This window comes from Nyctereutes procyonoides, unplaced genomic scaffold, assembly GCF_905146905.1.
Source record: "Nyctereutes procyonoides isolate TBG_1078 unplaced genomic scaffold, NYPRO_anot_genome, whole genome shotgun sequence".
Lineage (NCBI taxonomy): Eukaryota > Metazoa > Chordata > Mammalia > Carnivora > Canidae > Nyctereutes > Nyctereutes procyonoides.
This window is the reverse complement of record NW_026575052.1, coordinates 50,691,566-50,718,315: the sequence shown is the minus strand read 5'-3', so window position 1 is coordinate 50,718,315 and position 26,750 is coordinate 50,691,566. Positions and strand designations below refer to the sequence as shown.

Below are 26,750 nucleotides of genomic sequence, written 5' to 3'. Positions count from 1 at the left end.
CTGGCCTGCCGTGGGTTGGCCAGGGAGCCGGAGAGGTAAGGAGCTGTGGTGGGAAAGAGGAAGCAGTGGGTGGTGAAGGCAAGAAGATGAAGCGTGGAGCTTGGCTTGGAACCTGAGAAGCAGGGAGACCAGCCCTGACCTGACGCCCATCCTCCCTCTGAGCTGCAGGGTGGAGGTGTAGGGTCACAAACCCCTAGCGACCTGCTCTTGTTCTGGCAAGAGCTGGTCTTCCTGACATGGGCAGCATCCAGTGGCTGTGTGTGCCACGAAGAGGTGGTCTGCCCTCCAGAACTAGACCAGCTCTACTGCCAGGCCCATAGGCTCCCCCCAACCTCATTATCTAGTTCCTGTTGACCCTGATGGGAGAGACCCAGGCAGGCCCTCCTCCTACCTGACCCACCTTCTCCAAAGCTAGATGGGGAATTGGTTTAGTTTGGCCCATAGCTCCAGGTGAGAGTGGGCTTTGGCCCCCTTCCTTCCTGGGAATGTTAAGATCTTGGTGGCCTAGAATTTTTAGTCACAGGAATTTAGAATCAGAATGCTTGGAACTGAGAGATTCTTTTCAGGATTCTTGTCGTGTTGGGATTCTAGAATCACAGAACCATGAGTTTTACTGTAAAGGAAGCGTGAATGGTCATGTTTCAATCTTGTTTGACGCTAGGGGACATTGAGGATCTGAGAGGAGGGACTTCCCTGTGGTGCCCTCAAGTGACATGAGTATGTATCTGAGACAGAAATGCAGTTCTGTCTCTGGTCTACCCTGCTTTGGAGATCTGGCTGTCATGGGGAATGGGCTCTGTGGGCCCAGTCAGGGAGCAAGGGGATGTAACTGGCCTGTAAGCACAGAAGGGGTCCTCACGGCAGTGCCCACCCACCCGCTGCCCACCCGCCTGCTGCCCACGCTTCCCGAGGCACCAGTGTGAGGAGGAAATGCCGGCTGTTGCTTCCAGCGACAGCCGGCAGGGCCGGGCGGCTTCCCAGCTCCCCCTCTGATTCATGGCCGCCTGCAGCTCCCCCCTCCCCTGGGGGCCTCAGCAGCCCCATCTGTGCAATGGGGAGAGGAGGCTCTACCCCAAAACCTAGTGTCACAGAGACGATATATTTGGGGTTCTTTGCAGACTCACTGTGAGGCTTTGAGAATGTTGGGAGACTGGTCTGGGGATAGCCAGCTGGGCATTTGGACCCAAAGCACTGAGCAATTCTGCTGGGAGTTACCCTAATGCCTCCAGCACTCTGGGGGTGCTGAACTGGTTCCTGGGGCAGAAAGCATGGTGGTAGTAAAAGGAAGAGCAGCACCTAGGTCACTGGGCTCTCTCTTGACCTCAATATACCCATCTGCAAAATGGAGAGTGTTCTTCCTTGAGGTCTCTTACAGTTTTGATTCTGCCTGGATATGTGCTGGCTGATGGAGGTACTAGGGATGCCCAGGAAAGAGCAGAGCAGTGGGGCAGGAAAGGGGTCTCGGTGGCTGCAGACAAGGGTGGAACTGTGATTTGGCTTAAGGGGCGGCTCTGGGAGAAGGGATGAGGTGGAGAGAGATAAGGAGCCTGCCAGCAAGGCAATGTCCAGCGGAAAATCCCAGCCATTCTTAGGAAGTGTTTCCTCCACTGGTCTCCTGGGAGGGAGGCAAGGCAAGCAGGAAGGAGCATAGTCGAGGGCAAACAAAGTCCCCCGGCCAGTCCAAGTGGAGATGTCCCAGGCCTGGCAGCTGGGCGGGTGTGCCCCTCACACTGCGGGAGGGCTGGAACGCACCCCCCACCACGCTCTAAGGCTGGGCCTGTGGTGGGAGGCCAGGGCTGCCAGGAGGGGCCGGGCCAGAGTCCAGATTTCAAAGCCTTCCCCAGGGGCCTCATGGTGCCCTCCGCCCTGTCCTGAGCTCCGCCGCGGGGGTGGCAGATGCTGTTTTATCGGCTGAGGCGAGTGGGAGGCCTCCGGAAGGTCCTCCTGGGAGGTTCCGGGGGGCAGTGGGGTGTTGGCAGCTGCCGCCCAGCCAGAGCTGGCTCACAGTGGCCTCCTAGGTCCCTCAGTACCACAGGCTTGGGGCCCGGGGGTGGTGGTGCTTGAGGCAGGTCCCTCCTGCCTTTGCTCATACACACACACACACACACACACACACACACACTGCCCACCAAGCTTCTTGGCTCTGGCCCCCTCCCATCCCTGGCTGCGTCTGCAGAGCCCCCCGGGGAAGGCAGGGGAGGAGGCGCAGCGGGCTCAGAACAGCGGGTGCCCGTGCAGCCAAGTATTTGCGCGAGCTGTCAGAGACAGACAGGCATGTGGGGAATTTGGTGCGTGTGGGGCTGGGGGAAGCAGCCGGGTGGGCAGGCAAGCAGGAGGAGGGAAGGTGGGGCTGTCTCCCTCGCCTGTTGAACCCTGCGGAGACCACCATTCTCCCCAACCCAAACCAGAAGGTACAGCTGGTGCTGTCTCCCTGCCTGTGCCAGTACAGTGAGCCTGTGACCCTTGCTGGGGTCTGATATGGTGCTGATACTGGCGGAGGGGGTGCCGTGTCAAGGGCTGGAGCCGGGGAGAGGCTGTCTGGGGGAGTGTGGAGCCAGGCAGGAATCCGGGTTGTGCCCGACTATGGCCTCCAGGAAATAGCAGCTGTCATGCTTCTGTGTCATCCCCTCCTCCCACGGCCCAAGCCTGGCACAACTTGTTTCCTGGCCAGGGTCCGGCTGGGGCAGATTGGAGGAGCCTGGTATTGCCCAGGCTGGACAAGGAATGGGCTGGGTGGAGGGGGCCATGTTTATAAGCCCACAGGTACTTGGAGTGCTGGGGGGGGGGCTCCCCCAACCTTTTGCTGAAGCAGGTTGAAGTCACTTGGAGGAGGGGACCTTGCCCCTTGTGTCCCTGGACAGAGACCCTGACTTAGTCACCTTTGTGCGTGCTCTCCAGCAGTACCTGTTGGGCATGTTAGGGCCTAGAGCTGAGTAACACTTGTGTTTCATATCTGAGAGCCCAGAGAGGAGGGACACTGTCCCAAAATCACACAGCGGGCTCCCCAGCCTTCTCCCTATGCTCATGGGTGGGGCCAGTGGGAAGAGGTGAACTTTGGGGGTTTGCTGGGGTGGAGGGGGCTATATTTAGTCAGTCCTGCAGAGCCAGGGGGCCCCTGGGAGCAGCTGTTAGTGGGGGGGCAGACAGAGGCCTGAAGCTGCATTTAGTCTGGACAGAAATATCCTCTCCGCTCCCCCCCCCCCCCACACACACACCCACTGACTGGGCGGCCAGGCTGCGGGCTTGTCCCCTGAGGGGCAGCTTGCCTGGGCCTGGCGGCCGGCGGGACAGGCAAGATGACCCGATAGGCTTTTCCCAGCTCAGGTTTCGATGAAACAGGAACCAGAGCCGCAGCCTGGGCTGTGGGGGCCAGGGCTGCCTCCTCCTGCTCCCCCCTTCTCCCCGAGTTGCATACTCCAGTTCTCCCAGGCCTGGGGAAGCAGCAGGTTATTTATCAAGCCAACCTCCCCACTGGGTCTGTCTGCACCCACCCCATCGCGCCCCCCTTGCTGGCGGCCCTGAGCAGAGTGAGCTCAGGAGAGTGAGTCACCCCATCCTAGCAGCCCCGCGAGGCCCTGCGGCCTCGCAGGCAGCGTGCACTCACGCACTCCCCACATGGCACACACTTGGGACAGCCACATTCACTCAGCGCACGTACTTCCACACGATCCAGCACACACGACTGACACACGCAGTGCGGCCCTGGTCACATAAGCTGCGGACACTCCAGCAGCACACTCATTCTCACACCCACCCCAGCCTCAGCACACATGCATGCTGCCACATAGGCAGATGGGCGTACATAGTCACAGGCAGGCGTGCCGAACTCCCGGGAGGACCCCAGATACTGCACCCAAAAAGCAGTTGTATGTCTGCTCTATCCTCAGGCCATAGCCCACAACCACCCAGCTCCGTAGAATTGGGCCAGGAGCCCTGACACAACAGCCCAGTGTATGTGCCCACACGTGGGTACACAGGCAAATGCAAGCACATGTACACATGCACATGAACAGCACGGCTGGGGCTCCGCTACCTAAATCCCCCTTTAGGGTCACACAAAAGAGGCCCGACCCTTGGCCATGTAGAGTCAGCTGAGTTCTGCAAGGTAGGTGTGGGGAGGAAACTGTTTGCTGCCATCCCTCAGGCTGGCTTGGCCTTCTTTTGGGGAGGAGGCCCAGGTAGCCCAGGTATCAGGTTTGGAAGTGTTAAAACCACCCTGCCCTCCAGGATGGGGAACTCTGACCTGGACAGAGTGGGTTGGGGGTAAACTGGGGAGAGGTGCAGAGGAGCCGGGAAGAGGAAAGGCCTGGACAAGAAAAGCCATGGAAAATCGATTTTCCTGGGAGTGCCAAATAGCCAGCTGTTGCCACTACTCGGCAGTGGGGGTGGGGTGGGGTGGGGTGTTGGGGGTGCAGTTCCTTGGGAGATGGGGGGGCGTGCCAGAAATTAGGGAAGAAACTCCCTTGATCTAGTGGGCTGTGCCCCAGGAGCCTGCCTGCTCACCCTGGCACCTGCTTTCCTCAGTTCCCTTGGCTCCCAGGTTTCTCATTAATCCCCGCCCCGCTCCCCGCAACCAGTACCCTGAGACTTAGGATTCAGACATATTTCCTGGTTCTTGGTCTACTGGTCTGCAAAATGGGTACAGAGCTGACTTGAATACAAGGAGGGGTGGGCTGCGGGGTTGGAGGGATGCCCTCAGGGAGCCTGTAAGCTGCAGTGTGCGTTGGGTCTAGGGCTGCCTTCCCTGAACTGGGCAGAATTGGGGACATACCTTATTTTTCATACGCTGGAAAAATACCAGTTTTCAGATGAGAGAATTGAGTCTGGTGGGTCTGACTTCCTGGTCATAAGGGCTTTAGACACAGCCAACCAACAACCAGACCCCAGATCATTCTGGGTCTACAGGATTGAGAGAGCCCAGGGAGGTTCAAGGGCAGGTGACTTTAAGGACTCAGGCCCAGGCTATCTCCCACCTCTTGGACACATATATCTGCCTCCTAAAGGCCTAGACAGACCATAGTCGAGGAGGGGAGAGGGGCCCAGGCATCCTGAAGTAAACAAATAATAGCTATGGTCAGTCAGGAGGCCTGGATATCCCCTGAGCCTTGGACTCTGGGGTTGGACAGGCCTAGGCTCCAAACTTGGCTCAGTCACTGTCAGCTTTGCAATTCTGAGCCACTCTGACCTCGCTTTTGCCACCTATAAAATGGGTCTGAGCCTTGTCTCAAAGCTGTGGGACCTGAAGTAGGTGGTGGGGTATGGTTCTCACTGTGTCACACCTGGATCTCCAGGTGAGTCCTGACCTCTTCCTGACCTGACTGTTCCACCAAAGCTTGCATTTCCCTGGGAGTGGTACCCCACAATAAGGACTCCTTCATTAGACTGTCTTGTATTGTCAGCCTTCTTAGGGCTGTTCTCCGAGGGGAATGCTGAGGTGGGGGAGTGAAGAGGCTGACCTTGGGGCCACATGGTTGGATCCAGGCAGAGGAATGTGGAGTCCTTGGGTGTTTGGACATCCCTGGGGGCTTCGTAATATGGGAGGAAAAGGAGCCAACCTTGGATCTAAGACATTCTCGGTTCCTTGGCCCCTCAGTACACAGCAAGGCCACAAGTTAGACTCAGTAGGAACTTATGGGTGGCAAATGAGTTCTTTGTAGTGTGGTGAGGGGCTTGGCACACACCTGTGTGAAAGCACGGTTGGGACCATTGTAGATGGAAGAAGTGCTGACACAGAGCAGGCCCTGTAGGGGCCCAGGAAAGTCTTGGCAGGAAGTATAGGTAGGTTCTTCCTGTCACCAGAAAAGGCAGTGCAAGCCTGGACAGCTGAGCGCTGCCCTCTTTGCAGACATCAGACCTCTACCATACACACATCTCCCTATGTTCCTGCAGGTAAGAGGGCAGGGGAGGAATGCTCTCCATGGGCCTGGAGAAACTGAAGCCCAAGGGATTGGCTCAGGCTCCAAGGCAAACAGTGACAGAACTGGGGCCACAGTCTAGGTTACCCGGCACTCCTGGCTTGAACTGCCCTTGCCACTCCTGCTAGCTGACGATGGCAGTAAAAATAATACAGCTATCATTTCTTGAGCACCTTCCGTATGCCACCCTGCACTGAGAACTTACATGGTCTGCAGGACCCTGATGAGGGTGGGACTGTCCTCGTGTGCATTTCACAGACCATGGAATGGGCTTAGCAAAGTCAAGCAACTTCTCTGAGGTCACCTAGGCTGGGGGCTGCAGAGGAACCCTGATTCCAAAGCCCACTTGGACACTTTCATGACCCAAACCTGTACTTCAGGGCAGGGGGTCTCCTATCCCCCCTCCATAATCGCATGATGAATTATGTTCCCCGTTGGGCCAGCCTCCTCCCCACCTCTGCCCAGCCCCTGACCATCCTAGGGACCTCTGCTAGCTCAGGGCTCTCCCCAGGTTTGGACCCGAGGCCCTTGGGACTGCCAACTCCTTAGGCCTGGGAAGGGGTGAGCCCTGTTGGCCTTGGCTTCTGCAGAGGGAGTGATTCACTGGGAATGGGATAGGAAGTCAGGGGATGCAACAGGGAGCATATTGATATCCCTTGGGGTATCTCCTTGCAGATAAGTTCTGGGAAACTCAGTTGCTAGGCTTATGAAAGCCACTTGGGGGTCTGGTCAGGGTCATATACCTCCCTTATCCCCCAACCACCCACCTTCCTGGGGGCTCCTTTCCCCTCTAGGGAGCCCTGCACAGAGTAATTGAGAAAGTGCCCTTGAGCTGGAAATATCTTCTATACACAGGTGCAGGCACGGTGTGGCCCTAGGTCAGGGCTCAAGAGGCACAGAGTCAGGTTTATGTTCTGGGGGTTGGTGCTGGCCTCAAATGGAGGGGCAAAGTCTCTAGGCTTAGGGTCCTGGGCTGTGTGGCAAGTCATTTTCCCTTCCTGGTCTCAGTTTCTGCATCTGTGAAAGGACCCAGAGTCTGCCATGCATGTTCTCTGGGGCAGGGGCGAATTAGACACACATCCACATGCCTTCACCTGGTGTTCCCAGGTCCCCTGTGCACAGGATTCCTGCAGCCCTCACATTGGTCCACGGGATCCAGGGGGAGCAGGGCAGGCTGTAGAGTTGGACCAGCCTGGATTGTAGTCTCACATTCACCATCCACGCTTAACTGCCCCACTCAGCTCTGAGCCTCAGTGTCCTCATCTGTGAAGTGGGTGGACTATGGTGGTTACCTCTTGGGGCTACCATAGGGATAAAACAAGATAGTGTGGCCAGAGCACCGGGCACAGACTGTGATGGTGGTGACAGTGGGTCACCCCACATAAACCCCGAGCTGTCCTCTTGGTTGCTCTTCCCCCAACCTTGGTCCTCAGGGATTCTGGGAAGGAGACAGCGCCAGTCTGCTGGCTCAGCCAGCTTGGCCACTGACCTTCAGAGCACCCAGGCTGTCAAGGCCGCTTGCCCACCTGCCCGCCTGCCTCCCTGCCTGCCTGCCCGGGCAGGGAGGAACACCAGCCAGTTCTTCACCTAATGCTACCCGCCCCTGCTCCCATTCTCCTCTCCCTCTCTGCGCCTGTGTGTGAGCTAATTAATCTCAGCCCCTTTGGGAAATTAGAACGCCGCAGCCTCAGCCTTCTCAGCCTTGCAGTGCCTGTGCTGCTACTGGGCCCTGCCAAGACCCACCGTGGTTTGGGGGCACAGGGTGGGGTGATGGGGGCAGCAGGATGAGTTGGGCAGGCGTGAGTCTTCCTGAGCCCCTCCACCTCCTGACTCAGGGCTGGGGGAGGGGGAGTGGTGCCCTCTAGCTTCTCAGCTCCCTCCTCTTCCAGACAGCATCCATAAGGACAGCAGGCAATTGCTTTGCTGGGGTGAATCCTGACTCCCAGGACCTCCCTGCTGTGGTCCTGAGGCTGGTGTTGTCATCCCTCACCCCACATTCAGTCTTATTGTGGGGTCCTCTTGCCTGCCCAGTTCGGGTTGATGGAGATAGATGTAATTATGGAATTTTGCTTGGGAAATTAATTTGAAAAAGTTAATTAATTGGTGGTTCCGGAGGTGGCAGTCTCCACGCCCAGCTAGTCCTAAGGACATCAGTGCTGACCCTCCTGAGATAGCTTCCTGGGCAGGCTGGGGAGAGGGACCTCAGCAACCTGGTTGGGCAGTCCTGGTGCAAGCAGAAGCACAGTGAGGAGGAAGAGGCAGACTTAGGATCCTGCCTCAGAGGAGGCACCTGGAATATGTTTGACTAGACCTTCTGGATGGACTTGGGCATCCTGAGAACTGAGCCACTTGTTAGCATGTTCAACAAGCCGTTGTCAAGCTTCTGTATACCAACTCCAGTGGGTCAAGTGCCCACAGCCAGCATAGACAGCTGAATGTTTTGTCCACTTCTTACAAATCCTTTTCTCAAAACCTTAAATTTATACCCAAAGGGTTCAAGGGACATTATGGATAATGTCCATTGTGCAGATGAAGCAACTGAGGCCCAGAGAAGATATTGACTTGCCTAACTCTTCAGCTTTGTCCCCCAGCAGGATAGTATAGGGGGTGTATAAGGTTTAGGCTTCTTCCTAGGGGAGGAATGCTCCCACAGGCAGCCCCGTCCCAAGTGTGGGTGATAGGGACCTTAAAGTTGACTCTGTTCCCTAAAGAGAGGGCCAGAGAACATGGCCAGCGGCCCACCCCTGGCACCATTGTGCCTTCTCCCCCAATCTCACCATCAGACATTTGTGTTGCCCTGTATTCACGGAGGGGCTTCCTCCATCACCCTACCCAATCCTCAAGAATACCCAATTGGCTGAGGCAGGATGCCCCATGGACCAGGGCTCCCTTGGGTACAGAGGGGACCCCATTCCTAAGACCTCCTGGCAGGGCTCCTGACCACAACAGCCTGACCAAGTTCTTGTGTCTAGAGGAGTGTGGGCTCTGTACAGGCTTTGTCCACACTGAGGAAGGGTCAGGGCTGGAGCAAGAGGTGGCCATCTATAAAATAGGAGGCTGGAAGCCCCATGATCCCATAGGACAGGTTGGGGATGCTGACCTGCAGGAGGCCAGCAAAGTGAGGAACATGGACTTTCAAGAGGTTTGGACCCGGGTTCCTCCAAGCTGTGTGGCCTTGGAGAGGTTCCTTAGCTTTTGTGAGACATTTTCCTCATCTGGACAATGGGGATGATCACAAACCACTCGGAGGGCTGTGGTGAGGTACATGGAAGTGTAGTCACTTCAAGTGTCTGGCCTTCATAACCAGGCTGGGTGGGAGAATAGGGAGCAAATGGGACTGTGCTGGGACCAGGGCCTCCGAAGGCCAGTAAGCTTTTGTAGGGGAATCTGGTGCATGTGTTTGGGGGCAGGGGAGCTAGAGGACACCTGAGGAGGTGATACTTACGAGGCACCCAAGAGCCAACAGCTAGCGGCCCAGAGCCCTGGGGCCCTCTAGGGGGAGTCATTCCCAGCATTCACTCCCAGATTGGTTTAACACATTCCCTCAGGACGACCCCAGGGTCCAAGTGGAGCCCTGCAGTTAATTGTGTAGGCCTAGCCTCTATAGATTTTAGAATAAAAGTTACAATTGTGCTCAGGAGAAGCTGGGCACTTTGCATCCCACATCACTCTGATGTGGTCTGTAGTTCTGAATTTCCTCCAGGTCTGACTCTAGGCTAGGGTTTAAGCAGGCCATGCCCATTCCCTGAGCCTCCTGTGTAAGCTGGGTATAGGATCAGAAGGGAGAACCTTTTTCTGCCCACCTTCCCTGCAAGAAGCTCTGTGGTACTGCCCTCCAGCACATTAGGCCATTGGCTGACTACTCAGGGTTCTCTGCACAAACTGTTAAACCCTTCTGTGTGTGTCTGTCCATTTATCCTCTAGACTGGAAGCTCCCTGAGGGTGGGGTCCATGGCATCGGTGTTTCCCACCATGCCTATTACAGAGGTAGCACTAGAACAAGGGTCAGAGAGCTCCTATTTTCCTATTTTACAGATAGACCAGTTATGGGCCTTTGAGGATGTTCAGCCAAGGCCAACACAACCTTTTGAGGGGCAGGGCCCACCTGGCCCAGGTGGGTGTGGGGCTGCTGGTGCCTCCTGCCGTCTTTCTGCAGGCCTCAGTACGTTCTCTGACCTCCCTGGGGCCTGCATCTCCAGACCCACCCGGCAGGCAGTGGTCCCACTATCCAGCCTTGAGGCCTGTGCTCCTGCAAGTGGGGGTGAGGAGTGTCTGACATCTAGACTTTAATTTCTCCAAGCCTGTTTCTTCTTCTTCTGTAAAATGGGGGTCTTGGTACTTCTCCCTAGTGGTGCTTGGGGGTGAGAGAGTAGTTAAAAGAAGTAATGCTCAGGTTCTAAGCTCTATGCCTAGAACTTGGTAAGAACTCCTTAAGTGTTCTGCCATGGTTATTATTATTGTTGACACAGTTATTGTGTTATTATTACATTATTATTCATGCTTCCAGGTCCCCAGCAGCTGCAGTGGCTCTGGGCCTGGACACACAGCTTGGTCTGCAGAGGAGTTACAGTTTCTAATTAGTGCCCCAAGGAGAGGGCCTGGGTTTTTATTTTTGCTGGAGGATCCCACCTGCCCAAGGCTTCCCCGGCCCCTGTCATCCCCTCTGCAGCCTCAGGTAGGGGGCCTGCTCCAGGCAAAAGCCTCCCCAAATTTCCCCCGCCACTCCCCACCACCACCCCCACCACCCCGCCTGGCAGACCTCCGGGGCCATGAATCATTTATGAGGCAAAAATGAAACCAATTAAGGACAAACTTTGAAAGCCTCTAATTGCCGCGCCTGGTGGCACCGAGGCAGGAGGGGAGGCAGGCCCGCTCGGTGCGGACTCTCCTTGGCCCGGTCCTCCCCGGGCCGCCTGTCCCACAGCAGCCAAGGGCGCCGCGTCCTCCCGGCTCCGCGCCGCCTCGCGCCTCGCCGCCTCGCCTCGGCCGGTGGGCCCCGACGCGTCCACATGGCTCCGCTGCCGCCCCCCGCGCCCCCGCGCCCCCGCGCCCCCGCGCCCCCGCGCCGCCGCCGGTCCCAGGCCGACTAATTAGGCCCGGCTCCCTCCCCGCGCCGCCGCCGCGCCAGGCCCGAGGTGATGGCGGCTGCTCCTGCCGTTCTGGGGCCTGTGCCCCGGCGCTGGCCGCGTTTCTCGAGGCGGGAGCCAGCTCCGCTCGTCTGGCTTAACCCAGCCGAGCCCAGGACGCCCCGTCCCTGAACTGGGAGGCTGGGGCTCCCCGCGCCCCCCACAGTGGGGTGCCGCGGGGGTCGGCCCGGCGAGGTGTTAGGGCGCAGGGCTGGCTGGACAGTCCCGCCTGGCGTCAGAGAGAGAGAGGCGCTGCGAGGCGAGGCGAGGCGCTGCGCTGGTGGCAGCGGCGGGGAGGTCCGGGAGGTCCGGGAGGTGGGGGGTGGCAGCTGACGGGGAAGCGGTGGAGGGTGCTGAGCTCCCCAGGGGTTCTGCCGGCACAGCGCGGCCGGCTCCTCCTCAGCTTTGTCTCGGGCAGCGCCGTGACCCTTCTGCACAGTCCTTCGCCCTTAGTTTCCCTCTTTATAAACTGACCCGTTTTCTCCTGGATTGGGGGTTTGAGGAACTGGGCTCTCTCTGCCCCTGCCTCCCTCTCTTGTGAGCCCGGAGAGGGCGGAGGTCAGCATCTGGAGTATGGACCCAGCAGGGCCTGCCGGCCTGCCCCGAACTATGGGCACGAGTGACCTGCCTGCGCAGGAGCCGAGGGGCAGGCAGGCCTTGGGCACTCGGGCACGTTGTTTGCTGAAACCAAATTTCTGTGCTTGTGTTTTTCCATAATTATATTAGCAGGTGGGATTTTTCCTCGGGGAAGCAGTGGGAGGGGGAGCACCATGGCAGTGTCCCCGCCTGCTCTGAGCGCGAGTGAGCTCACACTCGACTCTGCCCGCCCGCCTGTAATGATTTTTTAATTATGCAGCCAGTGCTCGGAATTGTTAATCCGCCTCCAGCCCAGCATCCCCTCCTGCAGCTCACACCCGGCCCCTCACTGGTGTCCCCGGAGTCCTGGTGCTCAGCCTGGGGTCCACCACCAAGGCCTGGGACCACCACCACAGTAAAGGAGGGAGTAGACCAGGAAGGGCTGCAGGGGTATCCCTGCTCCGCCTGCACATGACAGAGCCTGATAGTGGGGGGGGGGCTGTGGCTCTCTTTGTCCTCCTTCCCTCTTTTGGCCCCAGCGTGGCTTGCACCCTCCAGGACAGCTGTGGCTCTGGAAGGGGGGGGGGCAGGGGAGTGATCAGTGCCCACCCCTGAGTGATGTGGCCACACCTACTCAGGGACATTAGCTGGACTCTCCAGCCTTGTGTGACCCTAAGGACACACACAAATATGATCTTTGTCTCTGTCACACAGCCACACTCTGCTTCCCGTCCCCACACACACTCAGGCTCACAGCTACACAGGCACAATAATAGCATGCTCTGTGTTTCTCCACACAGAACCATACCTGAGGGCCAGGGTGCCCTCAGGAGACCACATTGCTGCCTCCTGGGCCCTGCCCCCACTGCCTTGCTTCATACCCTCCCCCTACCCCCCCAACTGGGACGCACTCCCTTCTTCCACCTGGTGGGGTGGCTGCCTGTGGCTGGGGCCTGCCTGGACATCCATCGACCTGGCCTGGGGGAGGTGGCGGGGGTGGGGGGTGTTCTGCACTGTGGCGGCTCCTCTCCAGGCGCCCAGCTGTGGCATCTGTCAAGGTCAGATAGCGACTCCGGAACCAGCCGGCTAGGCCCCATGGCCCCTCTCGCCTCATTATTTTTGTGTTCCGGGGCTGCGGCGACACCTCCCTCCTTCCTCCTCAGCCTCCTGCCTCTTGCCTGCCTCCCCCACGCCTCTGCAGGGAGGGCCTGCGGTCTGGGGGCTTTTGTTTTCCAGTTTTTTCCATGCTCAGGCCAGGCAGGCGGGTAGACGCTGGTCAGAGTTGTTAGGTCTTGAGGTAGGCAGGGAAGGTGCCTCTCTCTGGCTGGGACCGGCTTTGGGCTAGTAGAGGCCTGGGTTGGTTTCTCAGGGGTACAAATTGAACATGGGTGGAGCCCAGCCCCCACCACAGCCCAAGCACACCTGTGGGCAGCTTCCTGTTTCCATAGGGGCCCCAGCACCTGGCATCAGTTCCTGTCTGCACCGTCCACATCCCAGTTGGTCTCTTCACTCACATCTCAGAAGCCCCGATACAGCTGACAGTGTGTGCACATGCACACACAGACACACACGCACACACTGGTATACACATGGTAATGATGTATCGACACTCACAGACCAGAAGAACCCACACACATCAGCCAGCCATCCTGTAAACTACTGTACTGTACACACAAGCACACTCAAGCATGGTGTGCTTGACACTCATGCTTACATCCAGGGGTACAGATAGCATACGCTCCATTTGTACACACAAGGAGGTCACACAGAGACCTTTACCTACACTAGTATATAAGCCCTGTGTATACACCAGCATTCAGACCCACAGGGTGACATCTGAGTCTGTGCACATACCCCTCGGCACACCCACAGCTCCGGCCCCAAGACACACACACACACACACACACACACACACACACACACACACCATGTCTGGTATCTGACACACCTTCTCGGTGGGCATAGGCAGATACACTGGTCTGTAGTGCTGCTCCTCGCTATATGCGCTCCAGCCAGAGCTCACTCCCTGGGGTCCAGTGTTCTTTGAGCACATTTATACCACCCAAGAGGCTTCTGTCCCTGAAATGCTGAAGTGAGCTTGAGGCCTCCCCCTGGATGTGTTCTGTGTGTCCAGGGAGCCCCTGGAGAGTGGGAAATGGTGCTTGACAGACAGACTGTCCCACCATCCTGGCCAGCCTCTTTATGAACGTCAACCTGGACCCAATAACAAGATGGAGTGAGATGGGGGGATTCCGGTACGTTGGGGTGGGACTTGTGGCTTCTGGCAGGGAGGGCAGGCTCAGGGGGGATGGCCTTCTCAGGTTCTCTCTGGGTCCTTGCCTACTGCCAGCCCCCCAGTTAGGGCATATAAACGTTGGGGGTATGAGACGTGGGCAGACTGCAGGCCCCCCAGAGTCTCTGGGGTAGCCCTGGCCGTCCACACACTTCCTTCACCAGCTGTGGACTGCTGTGACCACCCTCGAGAGGAGGAGGTAGCTGGAGGTTTAGCGGTGACAGGGCCCCCACCCCCCAGGAAACTCAAAACCCTGGGCCAGCCGCGGGTGGCGGGTTGGGGCAGGCACAAAGACGGCCTCTGTGCGGCCTGGCTGGGCTGCCCACAGGATTCTGGGGGAGGAGGCAGGAGCCGGTTTCCGTCCCATTCTGCTTCCTGCGGAGGCCGCCGGAATGCCCGGAGCTCTGGCCCAGCCTGGCCCGTCCGGCCCACCCGCAGCCCCTTCCCCTGTCTTTTCCTGGGCCTCAGGGTACAGCTGCAGAGTCCTCTGCAACAGCGCCTTCACGTGTTTTGCCCAGAGCCTGAGAGCTGCTCCCCCAGGATGCTTGGAAACTTAGAGGGCTCCCCTAGGCTGGGCTGGACTGGACCTCGTCCTGCTGCTATAATCCCTCCTTCCTTGGCCCTTGGAGCCCTTGGCCAGGGTTGGGAGAGCCAGGCTTTGGAGTCCCACAGACCTGTTTTCAAATCCTGGCTTTGTTGCTTATTGATCTTGTGACCTGAGGGAGGTGACTTGACTTCCCCGAGTCTCAGTGGCCTTACCTGTAAATGGTTGATAATACTAGTTAAATAATTACAGAAAAAACTCAATGAGAAAATGCATGTAAGATGTTTAGCACAATACCTGGGAGAGTGAGAAGGCGTTACTAGGGTCTGCTATTACCATGTCCTCTGGGGAGATAGGATTGGGAAGGAGCTAGATGCCCCTCTCCCCAGTAAGCTTCCCATGTGGGGTTTGGTCTCCACCTTCTCTCCAGACTTCAGTTTCTATCTTCGCAGATCACACCATGGGCAGATTCAGGTCCTCTGGGATTTGGAGGCTGGGAGGGAGTCACTATCTAGAGCCCTTTTTTTGTGTGTCTCTTGACCTTTTTCCTCACGGACCTCTCAGGGATCATGACTCTTAGAGTTTGGGGTGATGAGTAAGAACTATCTCCATTTTACAAATAAGAAACTGAGGCTCACTGTAGGGGAAAGGCGCAGTCAAATCAACAGGAAGAGACAGAATGGAGCCACAAACCTAGATTTTAGGATTCTAGTCCCCTGATGGTTCTGTTAACACCCTTGCTCCCCACTCACAAGCCCTAAAAGGACAGATGCCCCTCCTCTAACTTCTTGGCCCAGTTATCTCTAAGCTCACCTCTATCCATTGTCCACTGGGAGAGAGGTCCTAAGTAAGTGTGTAGGCTCTGATCCCAGGTTGATGTCAGCTCAGACGTTACTTTGGGAAACGTTAGTCTAAATCCAGAGGATCCCAAATGGAAAGGGCATCCGTTTTCTCTGGGTCAAACCTGCTTATCAAATTGTTTGTTCTAAATGGGCCAATAATCCTCTTCTTTCAGAAGGTGTGTAGGAAGAGGCAGTGAGACAAGGCATGTATGTAGCGTCTGGCGCACAGGACGTCCTCCATTTTTAACATAATTCTTATCCTCCTGGTTCCGTGTTACAGACAGAGAAACAGACTCAGAGGCCATATGCCAAGGTCACACAGAGAGGAAGGGCCCTCCTGATCCTTTGACTCTTCTTTGAAGGAGGACATCTGGCCTGAAGGAGGTGCTTGGCGAGGAAGCCTCTGTCTTTATAGAGGGGTCCCAGATCACTCCCCAGAGTCCCAGGTCAGGGCATACCTCCTGCTTGGGGCCTCAGTGTTCCCTTCCATGAAATGGGCTGATCCTGTCCTCCACCTGTTTTTTAAGTCTGAGGTCTGCAAGAGAGATAAAGCCTCATGGACTCCTGCGGTTTTCTTCAGCCTATTTCTTTTGTCGGGCTACGGGCTGTGCTTGCTGTAGGTGGAGGGGTCCAAGAGGAAAAAAGGTATGGAGTCAGGGAAACAGGACTCTAGTCCCCTCTTCTGTCTTTGGTAGTTGGTCTCGGGGTGTTAGTCTTGGGGAGGTTCTAGTGGTCCTAAGGGCCTTTCCGGCCCCAGGCATTCTGCTGGGTGCTAGCAGTAGTCACTGTGCTCATATGTGTGTCCATCTGTAGCTGGATGTGTGCTGTGTGCTGTGTGTGTGCTCGGGCCAGGGCTGCGTTTTTCCAGCTTCCAAGACCAGTGTCTCTATGTGCATTGCCTTGGGCTTGAGTAGAGCTTTTTTTCCTTCTGGAAACTCCCTAGGCTGAATCATGGAAATCAGAGACGATGCCCCCACCCCTGCCCCGTGTGCTCAGCCACAGCGCAGTTCAGCCACCACAGCCTGTGGTCTTCTCTCTTCGCCACCACTGGCTTGCCCACCATTACTCTTGTCTGTCCATGTTACCTCCCTTGGAGGCCAAGAGACCTGAAGAGGGTGGAGGAGCATAACAAGGCTGCCCCAGAGATGTCAAGAGTGCAAGTGGAAGTGTGGGAAAAGTGTGAAGAGGTCAAGAGTGTGCAAGTCCTGCCCAGATGATGGTGGAATGCTGGGCCCATGTCTCTGGGTCCTGAAGGCCCTGCTGGAATGCAGCCTCCTCCAGGAAGCCCTCCCTCAATAGGAAGGATGGCTGGAAGTTTGATCTAGCCAGCAAAAGAGCGAGAGAAGGATAGTGCCTTGGTCAGATTCAGCCGTTGGAAGTGGGGTGGCATGGCACAACTCTGTAAACTTACTAAAAATCATTGAATTGTACTCTTATAAATGGGTAAAGTTTATAATGTGTAAACTATGCCTCAGTAAAGCTGTTTTAAAAAATCCTACTCTTGGCCTCAGTGCCCTGCCCATTTGGGACCCTGCCAACCTCACAACCGCACCTCACACCCTCTTCCCCATTTTTTTTTAATTAAATTCTCCCCTTGGCGTGGGGCGCAAGCTGACGACCCTAAGATCAAGAGTCGCATGCTCCACCACGTGCTCTACTGACTGAGGCAGCCAGGCGCCCCTCTTCCCCTTTTCTTTAGGACTGTTTCAGGCTCATGGCCCCTTTGGTAACCTCGCCTCATCTCTCACTCACAGGCTAGCAGTTCCTTCTAGAAGGGCCCTCAGTGCCCCACTTGGTCGCCTTCCTGCTCTCGTTTCACATTGGCCCAGCTCCTGTGCACTCCCCCAGGGTGGCGCAGAGTCATCTCCCGCACAATCTCCCCAGTACCGCAAGGCAGGGGACTGTTGTTGGGTCAATGGTGGGGGACTGTGTGCAGCTAAACATCTAGAACACCTCACTGTGGGCCACCTGTGTGCATGTCTATGTGCAGACAGCACGATCCCTGCCCCTGGGCCCCTTCCTCCATTGCTGGCTAGCTGGAAGGGCTCAGGGTTGAGTGAGGGCATTACCATTACCTCTGATGACCTCATTGTCAGCTAGCATTATGATGTCATTGGCCTAGCATTCCAGGTTCCTGCCTGGGCATCTCCAAGCCCCCTGGGTGAAGACACTCCCTGGGGTCTGTGACAACTCGCCCCCCCCCATGCACGTAAAGGTGACAGGCACGGTAACAACCCCAGGGGGTGGGGGCAGCCTGGGGACAGCTGGGTCACCTTGCCCTGGACTACTTTGTCAGTTGCACAGGCAGAGCAAAAGTGTCACACAGCAAGATGACTAATATTTGGGCTCTGGGTTCAAATTCGAACCAGACCGGGCACCAGCCATATGACCTTGGCCTGACAGTCTGAACAGCCTCAATTTCCTCATCTCTGAAGCTGCTTACTAGGCTCTATTTCCCGGTAAAGCATGAGAGCACGGGGCCTGATACAGTAGGTGCTCAATAAATGCTAACTGATACGGTTAGGTAGTGCGGGGACTGAGTGTCACTTGATGCGGGGAGCTGGTTGGAGAGGGGTGGGTCTGTGTCTTCTGGGGCTGGCTAGAGCCTGGGAGGCAGGGCATGGTCCCAGTGTCAGGAGAGTGGTTCCAGCTTTGACTTCCTGACTTCCAGCTTAGCCAGTGAGCTAGAGCCCATAGGAGCTTGGGCCCCATAGCCAGGCCCTGAGGCCAAGAACCCGGTGACTCTCAGCCTCATCCCTATCAAGCTATGTTTCCCAGGCCGTAAGCCAGACTGGGCTGGGATCCACCCACCCCCTGCCTCCCTCTCAGAGCTGTGGGCATGTGCAGCTGCTTTCTCTTGGTCCCCAGGTCCCCAGGTCTTGGATTTTCCTCAGGGCTCTTTCCATGTCTGTCGGACCCTCAAGTCTAGGCTGGGCTGGGAGCCTCCGATCTCTCTGAGCCCGGTCCCTCGTTATTGGCTTCCCATAAGGCTCTCTTCTCAACCATGACCCCTTGCCCTGTCCTCTCTAAACCCCCCTTTCTCTGACCTGCCCCCAGGGTTCTGTGTCTCATAATCTTCTCTCTGCACCACCTGTCTCTGTTCTGCCCCCCTTGCCCCTCTCTGCCCCCCAGCTCCCCATGACCGGTTCCCCCCACACTCCCTCCCTCTGGGCTCTGTCCCCGCCCGTCAGCCCATGGTCCCAGCTCCCGGCCGCCCGGCTCCTGCATGGACAAAGGGGTCCTTTGTGGGCTGACCGCGGCTGGCGGGGCGGCGGGGCGCTGGCTCCGCATTGCTGATGAAACGGAGCCCTTTGTTGTCCCTCCTCAGGCGCAGTATTTCTTTTTGGGGGCTGGATGCGTTCCTGGCAGGGCCGATGATGGATGCGCCCGCCGCCGCCCGCCTGCCCGCCAGCTTTCCCTCCCGCTCATTCCCGCTCCGCTTCAACGCAGCCCCAGCTCCTCCCCTGCTGCCTGGGCACTGCCAGGCCTTTTTCTGGCCTGGGAGGGGGTTGCTGTGTGCCTTGCAGTGGAGGGCAGGGGCCTGGGAGAAGGTCTTATGTCTCCCCTACTATGAGGAGGGCAGACAAGTCCTGTGGTCAGTGGTCCTCTGGGACCAGGGCATCACCTTTTCTCAGGGTCTAAAGGAGATGAGCCAGGTTTAGGGGCAGATTTGGAATTGGCTTAGAGACTAGGCCTCACAGACTAACTAGATGTGAGTATCTGCACACTCTGGGGTCTGAGGAGTTACCTGGGTGCCAGTCCCCCCTTGTGTACTCCCCACCTTCAGTTTCTGTGGCTGACGAAATAGCGTTCTGCCTGCAGCACCTGTTTGATGACATATCACGTCTTCTGCTCCACGGCCCAGTATGTCCCAGGACCTGGGGGGTTGGGAGAGAGGGTAGTCCCTGAGGAAGAACAGAAAGATGAAAGATCAGAGAGATGCAAGGAAGGGGCCAGAGATGAACAGAGCATGAGTTTTAGTCCCTACCACGGGACTCAGGATGGAGACAAAAGCAGAGAGAGTCAGCCAGAGCACCAGCCCTGAACACAGGCCCGTGTTGGAGAGCGCTGACTTCTAATTGACCTGCCACCCTGCACACAGAGCCAGATCCTGGAGCTGGGTGGAGGGGGGGGCGGGGAGCAGGAGCAGCGTTAATGTAGCTATCGATTCCTGCCACCAGCCAGCAGGCCGCAGAGGCGGGGACACACGGGGGGCTAGGGTGCAAGCCGCTCCCCTCCCCACCTCTCCCCTGCCTCTGCAGCCCAAGGGCTCCTGCCTTCTCTTTTCTCCCCACACCATGTCCAGGCCTACCGGGCACTGTGTGCTCTGGGGTGGGGTAGTTGAGCTCAGATGGGCAGGGGCAGTTAACCTGGGGTGACGGTCTCTGGCCCTAGTCCTCAACACCGAGCCAGGGTCACTGATGCCTGGATACGCACTGATTTCTGAGGGAGGGCCTGAGAGCCACCCTGGGCTTAGCCCTTAGAGGTGGGACACAGCCCCGCCATCCTACCAGCTCCCCTTCCTCTTACAACTCTGACCTCTGTAGTACCCCCAGCCTGGCCCAGCCTAAACACCCTGCCAGGCGCTCCTGGGTTTGTCCTGCTAGAACCTGCCAGCTCTCCCAGCTCTTGCCACCCATCTACCTTCACTAAGCAGAGTGGACGTGGGCCGCTGCCCTCTGGGGAGAGGCAGGGAGCACCTGGCTGTCTGTGGATGCCTGCCATTTTTGCCTCTCTCAAGAGACAGGGCTTTTCCCTTTCCTACACTCGCTCTGCCTTGTGGCCACTCCTTAGCAGTCCTGGAACAGGGAGCCCTGCCGGCTCAGGGCCTCAATTCCCCCTATGTAAGTGCAGAAGGTTGGACTAGATGACCTCCTGGGACCAGGACCGGCAGAGTCCTGTGACTGGGGGATGGTGAGGTTGCCTGGGGACAAAGATGCATGTGTGCCGCCCCCAAGCCTGGGGCGGGACAGGCCTAGCCAGATGTGCACCTCCCCCTTGAGCCGCCAGCTGCTCAGGCTGGGCCCTCCCCTCCTATCCCTCTCCTGGGGGTTGCTGGGCTATGGCAAGCAGGCAGGCAGGGATGCGATGCTAGAGAGCCAGGGCTAATGAGACAGCCACTCCACTCCTTCGCACAATTCCTTCCAGAGATCCTGGCCAAGGAGCCTGGCTGCTCCTTAATCCTGGGGCCTGAGCAGAGCAGGCTCTTGTCCTAGGAAGAGGCACCTCAGAAACATGGATGTGGCCAAAGAAGAGTCTCTGGTCCTGGAGGGTCACACCCACGCTCAGTCCCAGCATGCCCTAGCCAAGGCCCCTCCTGCCCACAGCCTTCCCCAGCTCAAGGCTCTCCCTGGGACCTCATCCCAGACCCATCTGGGAGCCAGGCTGGAGCACAGCAGGGAGGCCTGAGTAGAGACAGGAGTGGGGTCTGAGGTAATGATGACTATGGTTTGAGAGTGAGGAGGAAGCGTGTGCTGATACGTTCACAGCGTGTCCCCCCACTCTTGCAGGAGAAGGCTTATCCTCTGGCACGTGCTGCTTGCCCTCTAGCAGGATACATGCGCCTTGAAATAAGGATTCTGTGCTCTATTTGGCAACCTCTGAAGTCAGTTTCCTTTCCCTGCAGGACTTGTCAGAGCCTTGAGATAATCCATATGTATTATGAATTGCCAAATGAGAGTCTGGGAGCAGCTTCCCAGACTTTTTTTTTTTTTTTTTAAGATTTATTTATTTAGAGAGAGCATGCACACCGGAGCACAAGCAGAGGGATAGAAACTCGAGCAGACTCCCTGCTGAGTGACGAGCCCAACACAAGGCTGGATCCCATGATCTTGAGATCTTGACCTGAGCCAAAATTGAATTGGATGCCTCAACTGAGCCACCTGGGCACCCCAACTTCTCAGACTTCTGGTCTACACCTTCAAACTTTTCAGAGGCTGTTCCAAACCCTTTTGTAGATGGGTCAGAGAAAGAAGATTAGGAAGCAGAAGATGACTCTATAACCCTCTGAGGTTAATAAACAACTCCAGTGCTTTCTACTCCCAGCCCCGGAAGGACTGGCCAGAGACCTGAGCTGTACAGACCCAGGCTGAGCCTCTGCCATGACACTCAGTAGCTGTGGTCAATTCTTCTAAATCTTGAATTCCTCCTCTATAAAATGAGGATTATGAGCTACTACTTCAAAGGGTGCTTGTGCGTCTTAACTGAAATAGTACAAATAGGGGCTCAGTCGCTTAAGTATTCAACTCTTGATTTAGGCTCAGGTCATGATCTTGGGGTTGTGGGGTTGAGCCCCTGCATCAGGCTTGTGCTGAGTTGCAGAGTCTGCTTGTCCCTCTCTTTCTGCTCCCCTCCCCGCTTGCACTTGCTCTGTTCTCTGTCTCCCTCACTCTCTAAAATAAATAGAATGTTTTTTAAAAAGTATACACAGGGTGCCTGGGTAGCTCAGTCAGTTGAGCGGCTGCCTTCATTCAGCTCGGGTCACGATCCCAGGCATGTGACAAATTAGCCCTGTGTCAAGCTTCCAACTTAGTGGGGAGCCTGCTTCTCCCTCTCCCTCTGCCGCTCCCCTTGTGTATTCTCAATCTGTGAAATAAATAAATAAAATCTTAAAAAAAAAAAAAGTAGTACACCTAAAAAGTACTTGACCATGTTGGACCTGGCACTTAAAAAATGCCCCGCAGGGCTTGCGGCTGTAACAATGGTGATAGGGTTGTTGGGAGTGATGGTGAGGTCAGGAAAGGAGATGTTTCCACCGCCCTGACCCTCTACTCTCTTGTACCAACAGAGTGAAGACCCTTCCAGGTGGACACCTGACCATGTGCCTGCCCTGAGTAGCGGGGCCCACCAGGCATCTCTGTCGTGGGCAGCCGCGCAGTGCTCGTCTGTGGACCTCCCAGGAATTGGCAGCCCTCCCACCCCGCCCCCAGCAGTGGGCTCTGGGCCTTGGCCCCACCATGTCGAGCCTCGGCAGTAGCCCCCAGGACAGTGGTGGCAGTAGCAGCGGCAACACTGGTGGCAGCGGCCCCAAGGCAGGAGTAGCCGACAAGAGCACGGCAGTAGCCACTGCCGCGCCAGCCTCGGTGGCAGATGACGCGCCGCCCCCCGAGCGTCGGAACAAGAGCGGCATCATCAGCGAACCCCTCAACAAGAGCCTGCGCCGCTCCCGCCCCCTCTCCCACTACTCTTCCTTTGGGGGCAGCGGGGGCAGTGGTGGTGGCAGCATGATGGGTAGCGAGTCTGCTGAAAAGGCCGCCGCCGCTGCCGCCGCCGCCGCCTCCCTGTTGGCCAATGGGCACGACCTGGCGGCGGCCATGGCCGCGGACAAAAGCAACCCTACCTCAAAGCACAAAAGTGGTGCTGTGGCCAGCCTGCTGAGCAAGGCAGAGCGGGCCACGGAGCTGGCAGCCGAGGGACAGCTGACGCTGCAGCAGTTCGCGCAGTCCACGGAGATGCTGAAGCGCGTGGTGCAGGAGCACCTGCCGCTGATGAGCGAGGCGGGCGCTGGCCTGCCCGACATGGAGGCTGTGGCGGGTGCCGAGGCCCTCAACGGGCAGTCCGACTTCCCTTACCTGGGCGCCTTCCCCATCAACCCAGGCCTCTTCATCATGACCCCTGCGGGCGTGTTCCTGGCTGAGAGCGCGCTGCACATGGCCGGCCTGGCCGAGTACCCTATGCAGGGAGAGCTGGCCTCGGCCATCAGCTCGGGCAAGAAGAAGCGGAAACGCTGCGGCATGTGCGCGCCCTGCCGGCGGCGCATCAACTGCGAGCAGTGCAGCAGTTGTAGGAACCGAAAGACTGGCCATCAGATTTGCAAATTCAGAAAATGTGAGGAACTCAAAAAGAAGCCTTCCGCTGCTCTGGAGGTAACAACGCCTTAGAGGGAGGTGTGTGTGTGGGCTTTTGTGTCTGGCTGGCAGTCCAAACCCACTCCCACCCTGCCCGACCCTACTTTTCCTACTTGGGCCAGTGTCTGGGGGCTGCTCAGCTGATCCCGGGGCTCCATGGTTCCTGGTTACACACTAGTTCACCGCCCAGAGCCACCTCCTGAGATCTCATTAGGTTGTAGTTTGCAAGGCAAGCATGGAGTTCCAGGCAGGGGCTGAGCATATCCGACCAGGCCCAGGGATTCTAAACCCTTCCCTGGAGGTTTGGGCCACTAGTGGGGTTTCCAGATAGGTCCTAAGTTTCTGACTTTTAGACGTATCTTGTAGCTTCCAATCTATGCTCTAAGATTCTGGGGCTCTCCCATGTCCCGCTGGAGGAGTTCTGTCCTTTGAACCATGTGGCATTAAAGGGTAAGCCCCTTACTAAACTCGCCCCTTCAGAGTCCATCCTTTTCCCCTAAGGCCACCCCCAGTGCTCACTGTCCTTCCCTGAGGCCTGGAAGAGCCATGCATCTAGACATCTAATAACAGATTTGGGATTTCTTGGGGCTCCAAGGTCAATCTGGCCTCGTAGGTAATGGCCAGGAGTCGTATAGGCCTCAGGCGAGGAGGTGGCTGTGATCTTGGGGTATAGGCAAAGCCTGTCCACTCTGGGATGATTGGCTTTCTGGAAAAATCACCACATAGCCACATGGTCTAGGCCAAGGTGGCCTGAACAGGAAGGCTTACAGCAGACAGAAGGGTTCCCATACTGCTCTTTCTCCACCCTCATGGCAGAGCTTGTCCCTGTGCCCCCAGCCGTGGCAGCCTAGCTGTGGTGCCAGGCCTGGGTACAAAAGCATCTTTTCAGCCTGCTGTCCTGGCCCCATCCCCACCTCTCTGTGAGTGGGCTGGACGCAAATGTTCGAGTGGTTGGAAAATAATAATGACATCCCAGCCGTGGCTACTCCCCACCACAAGCCCCAAGCTTCCTGTATCTGCTCTCCTGCTCAGAGAACACACCTATGTGCACACAGAGGCACCCGCTCTCAGCTCATGTAGACACAGACACATACACGCAGCCCTCCCTGCCCAGTACCCAGGCTTACTCCAGACTGAGCCTCTTAACACAGCCAGTACCCTTCCTACACACACACACACACACACACACACACACACACACACACACACACGACATGCTGTGGCCTAGCCCAAGGCACACATCCATATATGCATCTAGTGCATGCGCTAACGTGTTCATTCAACAGAAACATGCACATGGCCCCCAGATGCACTGCAGCCACCTGGTGCTTGTGGCCTCTGGACCAGGGAAATGGGTCTTCCTGTTTGGAAGGAGGGTGCCTGGACACGGTGGCTCAGGGGGCCTTAGAGTGCTCCGGGCCCTCCAGCGGCCCAGCGGGTCAAAGCTTCTCTCTGGCCTGGTCAGGATGGCAGGAACTCCACGGGGTGGCTGCCTTGACTCCATGCTCATCCCTCTGCCACGAGGCCATACACGGGGGAGCATCTTTGCACCAGGCCCCGCCGGACCCTGACTGAATTCTCTCCTTGTTTTTGTCTCCTGCCCCCCCTCCCCCGCCAGAAGGTGATGCTTCCGACGGGAGCCGCCTTCCGGTGGTTTCAGTGACCGGCGGGACCCCAAAGCTGCCCTCTCCGTGCAATGTCACTGCTCGTGTGGTCTCCAGCAAGGGATTCGGGCGAAGACAAACGGATGCACCCGTCTTTAGAACCAAAAATATTCTCTCACAGATTTCATTCCTGTTTTTATATATATATTTTTTGTTGTCGTTTTAACATCTCCACGTCCCTAGTATAAAAAGAAAAAGAAAAAAATTTTAACTGCTTTTTCGGAAGAACAACAGCAAAAACAGAGGTAGAGACGAATCTATAAAGTACTGAGACTTCCTGGGCAAAGAATGGACAATCAGTTTCCTTCCTGTGTCGATGTCGATGTTGTCTGTGCAGGAGATGCAGTTTTTGTGTAGAGAATGTAAATTTTCTGTAACCTTTTGAAATCTAGTTACTAATAAGCACTACTGTAATTTAGCACAGTTTAACTCCACCCTCATTTAAACTTCCTTTGATTCTTTCCGACCATGAAATAGTGCATAGTTTGCCTGGAGAATCCACTCACATTTATAAAGAGAATGTTGATGGCTGCGTCGAAGCCCCTCTGTGTCCATCCACGCGTGCAGGGCCGCCGCCAGGAGCTCACAGGGGGAGGGAGCAGCCTGCCCCCCACCCCCACCCCGGCCGGTCCGGCCGCCTGCACTGCACTTGCGGTCCCCGGAACGGGATCCCCCACCCCGACAATGATGATTTTGCAAAAATGAAAATTCTGTTCCTTTATCCATTGAGATCTGGGGAGCCCGTGTCTCGATGTTTCCGATCCTGGCTACTTTCCTTAGAGAAAATAAGTCCTTTTTTTCTGGCCTTGCTGATGGCAACAGAAGAAAGGGCTTTTTTGCGTGGCCCCCGGCCAGTGGGTGTGGGTGCCCAGGGTGGGGGGGCCCCTGCGGCCTGGGCCCCCTTGCCCATGGCCAGCTTCCTGCTGATGAACATGCTGTTTGTATTGTTTTAGGAAACCAGGCTGTTTTGTGAATAAAACGAATGCATGTTTGTGTCACGAAGCACTGCTGGCTTCTTGCTCTCCTGTTTGGGGGCTGGCTTGGGGGCTATTGCTGGGCAGGGGATATGTGGAGCCGCCCTTGGGGAGGAAGAAGGACGGCCTGGGGACATTGAGAGCAGGGAGTCTCTTGGGGAGTGAGGCCAATGGCTCCTGAAGGGGGTCGTGCGGGAACAGCTAGTCTGGCTGACATGGTGGAAGTATCCTGTACTGGAACGTTCTTGCCTGCCTAAGTATACCCTTTGCCTCAGAACCCAGACCTCCAGGGACCTCTGCTCATCCGGGGCCACCTTCTCTGTTGAGCTACCTTGTCAGGGCCCGGCCAGTGCAGGGCAGCTGGCATCCTGAGGTAGAACCCGAGCTGCCTGTTCAGGTTCTTGCTCGCTTGGTCCCTTACTCCCCCACCACCGAGGTGATCCCCAGGGAGCAGGTCTAACCCAGATTTGTGGGGACCCGCCTGTGCCCAGAATGCACACAGAAATACCCCACATGCCCTGAGAGCTGCTAGACCGAAGCCAGAGGGTAGCTGTGGCTTTGGTTCTCGTGCAACCTTCCCTACCCCCAGAAGGTTGGTTGGTGCAAGCTCCTCTGCGACCTCAGAGGCCAGATGTCTGGGGAAATCACCACATAGCCACATGGTCTGGACCAAGGCGGCGTGAACAGGAAGGGGTGACAGCTGCTTGGCCCCACCCCTGCACATCACAGAGGCCAGCCTACAGGATGAGACCCATCATCTATTTGCCCGCCAGACTTTCTTCCCACCCAGCTGCTTTGAGCCTGGCTGCAATGGAGGCTAGACTTGAGGAAGGACTTCCTGACAGTGTTGGGGCCTTGCTTCAGGTGGGTGAGGGCTTTGGGGATGAGGGGCAGGGGCTGGGGGAAGATGGGCTGCCTCTGCCACTGTTCCTGGGGCAGAGAAAAAGCAACCCATATCAGGTGGGGGCT

The 26,750-nt window shown here is 56.9% G+C and overlaps 1 protein-coding gene across 2 annotated transcripts in view; it reads left to right on the top strand.

Moving 5' to 3' along the window:
- Nucleotides 1-25,809, top strand: part of CXXC5 (CXXC finger protein 5) — a 35,245-nt gene extending 9,436 nt beyond the window's left edge. For both annotated transcript variants that reach the window (XM_055332813.1, XM_055332814.1), the window contains exons 2-3: nt 22,084-23,161; nt 24,762-25,809. In XM_055332813.1, coding sequence (XP_055188788.1) covers nt 22,253-23,161; nt 24,762-24,806 — 954 coding nt within the window. In that variant the 5' untranslated portion in view covers nt 22,084-22,252 and the 3' untranslated portion in view covers nt 24,807-25,809. The remainder of the gene's footprint in view (nt 1-22,083; nt 23,162-24,761) is intronic.
- Nucleotides 25,810-26,750: the final 941 nt, after the last annotated feature.